This window comes from Panthera pardus, unplaced genomic scaffold (assembly GCF_024362965.1).
Source record: "Panthera pardus isolate Hobbes unplaced genomic scaffold, ASM2436296v1 HiC_scaffold_13, whole genome shotgun sequence".
In the NCBI taxonomy this organism is placed as follows: domain Eukaryota; kingdom Metazoa; phylum Chordata; class Mammalia; order Carnivora; family Felidae; genus Panthera; species Panthera pardus.
This window is the reverse complement of record NW_026526688.1, coordinates 108,605,209-108,617,520: the sequence shown is the minus strand read 5'-3', so window position 1 is coordinate 108,617,520 and position 12,312 is coordinate 108,605,209. Positions and strand designations below refer to the sequence as shown.

General features: G+C 35.1%; 1 protein-coding gene across 2 annotated transcripts in view; it reads right to left on the bottom strand.

The window, feature by feature from the left end:
• Nucleotides 1–916: 916 nt before the first annotated feature.
• Nucleotides 917–12,312, bottom strand: part of LOC109248522 (bifunctional heparan sulfate N-deacetylase/N-sulfotransferase 4) — a 417,596-nt gene continuing 406,200 nt past the window's right edge. The window contains exons 14-16 of one of the 2 annotated variants that reach the window (XM_019418297.2): nt 9,447–9,549; nt 8,253–8,293; nt 917–6,512 (exon numbers count right to left, since the gene is read on the bottom strand). In XM_019418297.2, the coding sequence (XP_019273842.1) occupies nt 6,419–6,512; nt 8,253–8,293; nt 9,447–9,549 (238 nt within the window). In that variant the 3' untranslated portion in view covers nt 917–6,418. The remainder of the gene's footprint in view (nt 6,513–8,252; nt 8,294–9,446; nt 9,550–12,312) is intronic. The other variant, XM_019418308.2, reaches the window with a different exon arrangement.

The window sequence follows — 12,312 nt, the reverse complement described above, 5'->3', positions numbered from 1 at the left end:
AAAAATAATAGCCAGATAGACAAAACCTCGGACCAAAAAAGAACTTTGTAGAATATGTTATAGAGTTTGCATATCTCCTTTAGGTTTGGGGAATCTTTGAAGATTTTTAACGTAAGTAATAGCATGGTCCTATTTACAAATTAGAAAGACTGTTCTATCAGTAGTGTGGTGCATGATTTAGAGAGAAATGAAAGGTCCATTTCAGAGGTTGTGACAAAATGCTACAGGAAAGAGGAAGAGAGGCTGTAGTAAAACAGTGGTGACAGGTATGGGGTGAAGGCTAAAGTTAAGATTTTATTATGTGCTGCCCGGACATCTGCTAAAACTAGAGCATCTTTAATGGTTTAACCACAAGTTCCCTTCCCACTCTGCTCCTTGGGGACGGTACCCTACCCGCAAATTGTCCCATCAAGTGGCCCAAGTGCCGTTTCTGCTTATCCTGAGTAGCAGATCTCAGTTTCCTGCCAGCCTGCAGAATTATTCAAACAAGTAAATCACATGTTCCTGTGGAAACAAGAGGCCCCCTCCTCCTCTTGGTGCTATAAGACCTGTCTCTCACTCCCTTGTTATTTACTCCTTCTCAAGGGCAGTGTATGGTGGGCAGTGTCCTCCTCCCCGGATCAGGGGTGTAGTTAACAGATAGACTGTTGATCTCAACTGTCCCATGCTGTGTGTTGTGGTTTGGCAGCCGCTTAGAATCTTAGGGCAGGAATCCTTCTCTCACCAATGGGGTGACTAGGAAGTGATCAAGAATAGCAGATGGAGAAAGCAGAGGCTAGAACCGTGCCATCCAAAGTAGAAGCCTCCAGCTATATGCGTCTGTTAAGCACTTAAAATGCAAGTCCAAATTATTACGTGTTCTGAGGGTAAAATATAGATTCTGAAGACTCAGTATGAACACAAGAATATGAACATCTCATTAATAATTTTTTATTGATTGCATGTTGAAACAATATTTGGATATACTGAATTAAGAATTCAAATTAATTTTTTCATAGTTTTCTAAAGTGGTTACTAAAAAACCTAAAATTACACATGTGGTTTACACTTGTGACTCACATTGTATTTTTTACTGAGCAAATACGGTTTAGTGAAAGACATTCAGGAAAACAATCAGTGTAACTTGGGCTTGTGGAAGAACAAGATTACCAGAAGGACTAAAAACTTATTCTGATTAGGTGTAGTTTTTAAAAAGAAAAGGGGATTGAGGGGAAGCAGAAAATTTCCATGAAGAGCAAGAGTTTAATCAGTAATTAAGAGGGATGTGCTCAATTTAGGTGTCAGGCAGATATCTAGATGGGAATGAACAGATTAAGGTGGGTAATAGGTCTGGGTTCATGAGTAAATTTGAGAATGGAGATACAGATCTTGGAGTCATTAGTGTATGGAGTCATTAATTTATCAAAAGCCATGAATAAATTCTACACCTGAAATGTAAACTTACAGAATGTTTAATGATACATACTAAGGTTGGGCAAATAATTAAGGTATTGGTAGTCCTCAACACATTTCAGCATATTTCAATGAATTTTTATTGAGTATCTACTGTGTATTGGGTTTTGGTAGTATGTAAGACTTCAGACATGAGAAACAATAAAATATCTTTTGAACGTAAATTCTTTATGTAAATGTCTTATTTCGGGCCTGAGATACTGTGCATTTGCAATAAAAGTTTCAAAAAATAGTATTTGATATTAACAAATAAAATGTAACACAATATACTAAATAAAGCATAATAAAATGCTTCATTTGTAGAAAGGAGATATTATGGAGATAAAGACTTCTGGAGCAGAGAAATTTTCTCATAATTTTTAATGCTCTAGATTCTTTTAAGTATTGATTCATTGTTATATTTATATCTCCATTAAATTTTGTGACTGTTACTTGATTTGAGGAAGTTGCACTTCTGGATCTGATATCCCTGATAGAATATCTGTTGGGTTGCAGGGGAACTGGGGACACCTGGGTGGCTCAGTCAGTTGAGTATCCAAGTTCAGCTCAGGCTATGATCTCACGGTTTGTGAGTTCGAGCCCTGCATCTGGCTTTTTGCTATCAGCGTGGAGCCTGCTTTGGATCTTCTATCCCCCTCCCTCTGCCCATTCCCTGCTTGTACTCTCTCTCTGAAAAATACATAAATCTTAAAAAAAAAAAGAGTATCTGTTGGGTAGCAAAGGAATTGAAGAGAGAAATATAAAGAAAGGGTACAAGGAAGACACTCTTCTGAATAAACTGAGGAAGAGGTCAGTAGGAAGAAAGGGATTTCAACAGGATGGACTGAGATGGAACTACCTTGCTCCAAATGGTGATTAGAACAATAGCAGGTAGCAGCACAAAATCATTTTTGGACAAGTGATGCAGAAGACAGCTTCCCATTTTGACCAAATACAATTAATTATATGTTTAAGATATATATGTTTTATTATTAAAGGGAGTAGAAAACATATTCTTGTTTGATGAAAGAAGAGATAGTGACTTGAATCTTATACATTATTCTTATAACAAATATGTTCCAGCATAACTACATCAGGCCTTGTGCTGTTACTTAAATATATTTTCATATAATGCTTACAATAACCAAATGAGTAACACTTTATTGTCTCTCTTTTACAGAAAAGGAAACAGTGACTCAGGGAAATTCCACAAATTGTCCAAGGCCCCACAACTAATGAGAGGCAGAACTGGCATGAGAACCCAGATATCCAAAGTTTACTCTCTTAACTTCCTGGTTATACTTTTTATATGTTTGGAATTTAGGGAATATGTATATAGATAAGAGATAGGAAGATAGAAGAAGATAGGATGATAAAGGAAAGGAAAAAGAACCATCTATTGATTAAAACCTTAGGGGAGCCTGAGTGGCTCATTCCGTTAAGCGTCTGACTTCTGCTCAGGTCATGATCTCATGGTCCGGGAGTTCAAGCCCCGCATCAGGCTCTGAGCTGTTAGCACAGCTCAGAGCCTGGAGCCTGCTTCAGATTCTGTGTCTTCCTCTTTCTCTGCCCATCCTCTCTTCACACACACACACTCTCTCTCTCAAAAAATAAATAAACATAAAAAAATAAATAAAACCTTAGATTTTAGAGGAGAAACAACATTACTCTAGTTGCCATACCAGTAGAGTATTTATTCTGAAAAAGAACCAAAGATACTATATCTGTTATTTCACAATTTCAATAAATGCAGAGCTCTCTTTCTGCTTTTCCCATCCTCACTGGCTCACACACACACACACACAAATGTTCATTTGTATATATATACATATACTGGGTGCATATATGTACCCATGGCTACGTTGTGTTCCTGTAGTTGAGATAAAATCCTAAATGGGAGAGTACTGGATTTCTTTCTTTTCAAAAGTTGGCCAACATTATTTTGAGGTACCTCCATCAAGCAAATGGCTAATATATATTCTAGCCACCAAAAACAGACTTTTAAGGTATTATTCCACTATAAATTGTTTCTGTAACTGAAAATCAATTATTCATGGCAAAGGGGACACTTTATGTCATATTAAAACAGTGAGATAGAAGAACAAAAACTACATAAGGTAAAAATAAATGAATTTGTTGAAATCAAGGCAAATAAAATCTCTAAATGGAATAAGAGTATTTTTTTTGGAAAAAATACAGTAATAAAAGGACTGTAGATTTTTCTCACTTGCATTCTTCCTTGTTGCTTATTCAGTTCTTTGGTAGCCATTGTTAAATACATGCAAAATTTGGTTTTGGATGAGATTTGTAATATAATTTTTAGAGACTGGTATTTGAGAAGCTTGTTATTACCTCTTGATGTAGGCTTATAATCTAATATTATTCCTGCTTTTATTAATGTGAAGTAATCAATGATTATACTTGTGAGTTAGGCAACTGGAAGAAGGAAAGAGGAGAAGACATTGTCTTGCTTAAAGGTTTTAGGAAGTTCTTTAAAATTTAAAAAAGTATGTAATTCAAGACCATGAGATAGAATTTACTTAAAATTTTAAAGCATTACATATATTAAATTTGACTCAATAATTCTGAAGAAGTCTGAAGTGGGTAACAATTGGGACAATCAAGATATTCTTAAAGCTGAGATTTTTCCTGATTTATTATAATATTCCCAAAGCCCAGAGTCCCTCCAAGTAGTTTACTATAAGATGAGGATGAATCATATAATTAAAATTTATTTTTTCTTCATAATCAGTCTTAATAAGAAAAAGGTACACGCTGGTTGCAATGAAAGAGACTGGGTGGATTTGGGGGAATTCTGCTCTCGGATGTCTGTAGATAGGTGAATGATACATTACTTAGGGGAAAAAATGAAAAAATGCCAAAAATGAGTTACATTTTTGCAGATATGGTGATGAGTTGTATTTTGACTTGTGTGAAATTTTACTTTATATGAAAAATATCTCCCCATTTTTGTATAAATATCTCTGTTACTCCACTTAGAAAAAAGTTAGTCTCTAGTCAAAAAGAAAATATTAGAATACAAACTGGAGGAAACCAGTGAACCAACAAATGAAATGTGAGAGGTCTAAATACCCAATTATTGTGATTATCACGTGCTTAATGCAATGTTTTCAAGCACATGATCATATAAGTTATAATAAGTTTGAGAATTTGAGTCTCAAAGTTAACACAGGAACAACCAAAGCAATAATTTGTGATTTCTATTCACTCATGCCCAAGAAAAATGTTCACATTTTCTCAAAAAGATCAAAAGCCTCTAGACACAGTGGGGAAACAAGGGGAAGACAACAAGGAAACAAAACTTTTCAAGAAGTATAAATCCAAAGTTGAATTTTGTAATAAAATATGTGAAAATTCTTGATTCTCTTTCAGATTAGATTAGATTTGCTTGCTTAAAACAACAACAATAACAACAACAACAACAATAATAACAGCAACAACAAAAACCAAACAAACAAAACAAGGATCTTCAGTTTCCTTTAAAGACAATGAATTATGTCACGCATAATTTCTCAAATTGCAGGAAAAAGTAATATTATTTATAAACTATAGAAAAATTACTCTAGAGGAAGGATGGATCTATAGGTAATGTCCCCAAAGCAGCTGATTTACTGTTCTGTTGAAATTTTACCTTCATGGATCATGCTGAATAGATTAACAAAGCCTTACTATGTCTTCATTGAAAAATGGGATAAAAAATTCAAACAGCATGACAATCCTCTCCACGTAGGAGAGGAACCCAGGACAGAAAGAGCCATCACTTCTCTTCTAGAAATTAATTGTTGGGTGGCATGGCTGGGAAACAGTTCAGGTTAGAGAATTAGTAATGTTTAAAGAGGTAAGTTTTCGATAATATATATTATATATATGTATATATATAATAGCCATTAGAAACATAATCTTCTGCAATAGTATATGTATTGGCATATAGAAAAGTCCATGCTTTAAAATGATTGATATAATACTACATAGAAGGCACGAATGCCCCACACTACCTGTAAACTCATGTTGGTGTTTTCATTCCATATCTTATCAATCAAGTTTTTTTTCTTCCATAGATAGTGAAAAAATATATAAATACTACATCACTGTCAAGGTGGCTATACCTAGATTACTAGTGTGGTAAGATTTTGGACCCATGGAAAGATGGCCTTCTACATACTAGTTGATACTACACAGAGTATGCATCCTTATTCCTTTTCCCCCAAATGTCTGATAGGTTTTGTTGGACCCATAGTGCAAAATCCACTGAGAATAGATTGCCTTGCCAGATAAAATTGTACTATTGGTGGATATGAAACCTTTTCTCTTACCAAAGAAAAACAGACAAAAACACATGGGGAGGCGAAGACTACAACTTCACAACTTCTCTAGCAAGGCAAGGAAATTCATAAAAAGGAGGAAAAAATATGTGGACTACCATAAATAATAAATGCTCAAAATAAGAGTATGGGATCATAGCATTTCTTCTCACCACAAAAGCAAACTTGTTTTTAAATTAGCAAAGAGAAAATGCAAGCCCTTACTCAGATACTGGGTTACTGCTAACTTCATTTATAGATATCTCTGTTCTTATCTTTTCCTCAAGATTCTCATTTGTCACTTGCATATAATCAGGGTTCCCAGTCTTATGTAGAGTTTCTGGAACCTTATGGTTAACAGAGGAACTGGGCTGTGTCATGATACCCACACTGGAAACTGGATAATGCCACAAAACCCCACATTACTTCCCAGAAGCTCACATAGGGACAGATGCTAGTAATTGCCAATGCGTGCATATATAACCAATTTCATTTTATGAAAAAGATAGAAGGAAATTTATTCACACAGTCTTCTGTTGACAGTCACAAGTGCATTAAGGGGACAAAAGTTGTGGGGTTTGTTTTTCTATTTAATAGTAAAAGGAAGCATCCTTCCAGCCTTGGTTCTTGTCTCCAGTGCTATCTCACTTTCTGCAGCTCCTGTCTCAGCCAGGATGGCAGAGGCTGCCCCAGTCTATGTAGCAGTTTGGACAGTTCCACGTTATGATCTCGGTAGTAATTAGAGAGGAAAGTTCTAGACTGAAAAGCAAAAAGCAAAAACAAAACAAAAACACAAACAACTTGAAGGAAGTTATTCATTAAAATGATGCAATCTACATTTCTTAAGAAAGTCTCTTACCATATGGGTTTCTACAAAGATGCATTTCTTTGTATTTTTGTTCAGATACTACTCATTATTACCTTCTGAAAAGATTTGGCAGAACTGTAGCTATAAAATTGAAGTCGGTCCAGGTATATCTTTTCTGGATTATATACCATTAAGGCAATTCTTAATTGTATTGCTATGCAAGGAGAAAATTGATGAGAGGTAATGACACTATAAAGAAGAATGAAGTAGGGAGCTGTTGTGGTACCAAATCCACAAAAGTGAACTAGAAACACATATGTTTCCTTTAAAATTGATCATTTTCTGTAAAACTGGCCATAGCATGAAATGTGAACATAATCATACATGCTGAAATTCATGATTAAAGAAATGACTTGTAACTTTTGTTTAAAAAAATTTTTTTTAATGTTTATTTATTTTTGAGACAGAGAGAGACAGAGCATGAACGGGGGAGGGGCAGAGAGAGAGGGAGACACAGAATCGGAAGCAGGCTCCAGGCTCTGAGCCATCAGCCTAGAGCCTGACACGGGGCTCGAACTCACGGACCGCGAGATCGTGACCTGAGCTGAAGGCGGACGCTTAACCGACTGAGCCACCCAGGTGCCCCATGACTTGCAACTTTTAAAAATATTTTCTATGTTTATTCAGGACAAAAACTGATACTTTCAAAACAACAGGAGTTTTTACTTCAAAAATATTATGATATCTCATCATAAAAATCATTATAATGAACTTTATTGTGATTCTTAAATTCTTAGTCAAGCTGGAATGATTGGCCCTTTTTAGATGAATGGTTAAAAAAAAGAATTCTCAAATATATCTGTATTCTTAGTTTATGCTTTCTTTTATTTCTGAGAAAGAGAAAATTTATAATTGGGCTTTCTCTCATTATGTCACTTACTTCATATTATAACCCAAAGAACATTGTTTTGTGTCTCTGATAAAATAGTAGATATGAACACTTCTGTGTCACTATAGGCAAGCAATGATCCAAACATTATTTTCCATCTGGTCAAAGTTACGCCATCTCTCTTAAGCCCTTTCCAATATTTTAACACAAATGAGTCTTTTCCCTCATAAAACTCCCTTGGCAACTTTTGTGTATACCGTGGAAATGGACTTAAGACAACTACATTTTGTCTTGTACCATCCATCAGGCATTTCATTACATTTCTTCCCTTAAACCAGATTGTAAACACTTCAAATTCTGGATAAGATGTTTATAGAAGTAGTGAGAACCTTACGCTGATTTCTTGGCATTGAAGTGATTTCTGAAACCCTTTTGAAATTACAGACTTCACAGGTATAGTTTAAGAAGGACATTCTGGTACTTCTATTTCCATAGTAATACCTGAATCACTTCCAGCCTCCCTTTGCCTACCTTGTCTTGAGACAGATACTCATTACATCTGGCTCAGCTATTGATAACTGGCTTCCCAACCCTAGTCTACCTCTTCATACCATCACTTCTATCTATTAAGAAAAATTTTTTCCTGCTTTTGTAGTTTGTCGTTGTTTTATGTATCTTATTATAAATCAATGAAAACAATTAATTTACCCTCCTATAATAAATCTGGGTTTGTAACTATTTTATCCTGTATCCTCTCTTTGATATTGTGATTTATATTATAAAATATATCTTTGTTCCTTACCCCTTCTGCTGGCACAAAGCTCCTAAAATCCTTGGAATTTCCTAAATGAAAGAACGATAAAGGTATCTTTTGTTATGTTAACTAAGTAGCTTCTAGACCCCCACCTGGATGAGGGCTGGTTGCCAGGAGAATCAACCATATGATTAGAAGGTTGGACTTTAAGTCCCACCCTGCTGACCTCCTAGGAAAGAGGGCCTGGAGGTGAATCAACAATTACCATTTGCTAATGATTTAAACAATTGTGTCTATGTAATGAAATCTCCAATAAAAACCCAAAAAGGACTGGGTTTGGAGAACATATGGAGATTTGGGGAGAGTGGCTCATTCATAGAGGAGGGCTTTCCTCATACCTTGATCTATGCATCCCTTCCATCTATTCCTGAGGGCTATTCCTGAGTTGTATTCCTTTATAAATAACACGTGACCTGGTCAGTAATGTTTCTATGAGTTCTGTGAGTCCCTGTAGCAAATTTTGCTACATTAAATATAGCAAAAAGCATTTGCTTTGTTGTCACAAAGCAAATTTGTGAACAAGTCCCTCGCAAATTCTGTGAGTCATCATAGCAAGGAGGAAGCCAATGAAATTTTCAATCTATAGCTGGTTGGTCAGAAGCACAGGTGACAACCTGGGCTTGCAACTGGGATCTGAAGTTGGGAGGGTGAAGAAACAGTCTTATAGAATTGAGCCCTTAACCTGTGGGATCTTATGCTATATCTGGGTAGATGGTGTTAGAAATGAGTTGAATTGTAAAATACCAAGCTGGAGTCTGAGTGTTGACTGGTGTGGAGAAACCTCCCCACTCACATGTTATATTTGGTAATCAGAACCCTTTACTTTCCATTTCTTAACTCATGCATGGTATAGGCATTGCATACATATATTTAATATATAATAATAATGTTTATGTATTTTATCTGAAATCACTTGTTTAGTAAACAATTCACTTAAGTACTTTACACATTTGGAAAAGTGTTACTGTTCACTAAGTATCTTTCAGTTGTACCCTAATGGTAAACAATTTCTACAGATATCTATCAATTATTAATCTTTGCCAGTCTATCTATAGTCTAAATATATAAAACATTGATAGCAAAGAAAGAGAAGAAAAAGGAAGCAAATTTATTGTCACTCATTTTGAAACAGTTTTATGCACAAGTTTTACCAGAGTATTTCAGAAATTAGGAAAGTATTACCTCTGGATCCATGGGTGGATATTTTCGGCCTTTGCTCTTTCCAAGACATTTGGTTTTTCCTCCTTCCAGGAGCTGACACCAAAAGCCCTTTTGGGGATCAAACCTAAAAAAGTGCAAATATATAAGTAATTGTAAAAATATAATCATTATAACTTATATACATAATTTTGAGTGAGAAAGCCTCACCAATTGTATAAAGAAAATGCACTTTGGGGGTCACTTGGGTGGCTCAGTCTGTTAAGCATCCAACTCTTGATTTTGGCTCAGGTCATGATCTCATAGTTTGTGAGACATAGCCCTGCATAGGCTCTGTGCTGACAGTGCTTGGAATTCTCTCTCTCCTTCTCTCTCTGTTCCCCTCCCCCACTTGCATACTCTCTCTCTCTCTCTCTCTCTCTCCGTCCCAAAATAAATGAATAAACATTAAAAAAAGAAAGAAAGATAACTTTGGTATGCCCATTGTTTCAACTTAATTTAAGTCAGTACTACACATATTCACTGAATTGGTTTGAAAGTCTAATTGAGATTATATAAACTATATGTTATTATATATTTTTTAATATTTCTACTGTAATGAAAAAAGACCCATAAATATTTAATCCAATCTTAGGTTGAAATTATTAACTTAAGTTCCATATTTTACCTATTCATTCATAAAAGATCAAGGACCAATCATCAAAACTATAACTCATATACGCAGGACCTTTAAAATATTTATTTACTTATTAATATGATTTCTTTATCAAAATATATTAACAAATTTCTTTGAAATCATTCAATGGTATATATTAAAATGACTAAATGTAATGTAAGTATACTTTTGTGAATATAAACATGAATTAAAACTTCTAATTTGGAAAAGTGCTGTAGATTTTAAAGTTCAAAATATTTACACTTTCTAGGGAGGAAACTGAAATTGTAAAAATATAATTTATTATATATTTTTTCAGACAACATGAGGCACAGGCTATTCAAGTGGCAAGTGAAAGATTAGACAACTTTTCATTTCTTTTCCTAAAGGCAAATGATCCTATGGGATAATTCAGGTCCCTATACTCTTAAAAAAAATTCTAATGTTTTGTTCCCATGGCTGCACAAAGTTACAAAAGAAAGGATGCGTGGTAATTGTTTAAACTCAGATATATAAGAACTTTTGTTTAGGACTAACAAGATAGGAAAAATGGAAGAATAAACAAATAAGAAGAGAAATTTTAAATTTATTGCTATGGGACTTGCTGCATGCATAAAACATCGAAAAGGTTTGCATTTTTGTTGCTCAGCAGATGTTTTAGAAGGATGAAGCATAATTGACTGGGATGTAAAGTTAATTAGTTGCAGAATATTTTGTTGCCCTGGGCCCATTCCTATAATACCGGTGCACCTGCAATTTGCCTCTGCACATATGTGAACTCATTTAGGGGGAGAGGGAAATTTTCTTCACAGTTCCCTGCCCAACCTATTATTAGAGACCTGATCCTTGCAGTCCAGGTTGTCCTAGTACATGTTATCAATTAAAATTAAATACATCACTGGTTAAATGAATAAAAGGAAGACAGAGTCATTTCCAACCTGGACTTTTCAATCTGCTCCTTGCCTATCTCAGTCCTTTCTCTAGTTTTCATTAATTTCCCAAGAGGAAAAACAATTCAGCATGCTCTGCAAAATGAGATGGGGAAGTCGGCATAACTGTTCCCCTAAACAGCATTTCTGCCTCAGGATGAGAATATTTAACTGCATTAAGGTAAAATACAGTTCTTGCAACAAAGCCAAGATATTTATACACACGCTGAGAGCATCTCCTTTGCTCTCAGGTGTGTGGAGGTCCCAGGATGGGGCACACAGTCTCTTCCTGTTCTCCACAGCAGCTGTTGTGAGGCAGAACTGAATACAACTTGAGCAAGAAGAGCCATATTGAAAGTCATTCTTTTAGATAGGGTTGTCATAACCTTGACTCTATATTATTTTGCTGTCCTGGTTTCGTTTATTGCATTGATGGTATATACTATAACAAAGGACATTTATTTTTTCTAAGTTATATGAATTCATTATTTTACAGTTTTATTTTAGTAGGCATGAAATTGTGAAATGAAGATGCAAAGCCTTTTTCAAATAACTGTTAGACAACTCTGAGGACATGAATTGGTTGCCATATGACTTCTTTTATTACAGTGAACATCACTATAGTTATTAATTTTTGTGATGTGAGACATATTAAAAGCCATACATTCTATACTTGTTTGCAATCTCTTCTTAAAAAGTATGATTTTACAGGTTTATTGAACCACAAGCAACTATTTGTAGTAAACAAGACAGAACCATTCCCTAAACTACTGCAAGGAGGTATGGGAAGACAGCTAATGTCAATAACTATTAATGTAAAACGTAATATAGGAAGCTTTGTCTACTTAATCAACAGGGGCATGCCTTGTATTGTTATTGTTTCCAAGTGTAGGTAAAAACTTCATTAGACTTGTTTGAGTGGATAAGCAACAACCCAATCTTATTACTGCTTTTCCTGTCCTTCCATTACCCTCTCTAATTGTCTAATTGCTGATTCTAATCTGCTGTGAACTGGGAAATTATATAATCAGGCTTGTTAGAATTTTGTCTAAAATTTAATAGGCTTTGTATCAGGCCTTGTGAGGTAGTCAAGTACATGCCCTTTTAAAATATTGTTTGGCTTCTTGGAGGTTTTGTTTGTTATTTTGCTTCTTTACCTCCCCCCCCCCCATTTTTAATTACCCAAGTATATGGTTTTATTTTTCTAAGAATGACACCAACAATATCTCCCCTCCCATATTCTTTTCTGTAGAATGCCCTTGCCCCTCTGCATTGGGGGAGAGGCCCATTTCCCTTTCTTTGGATT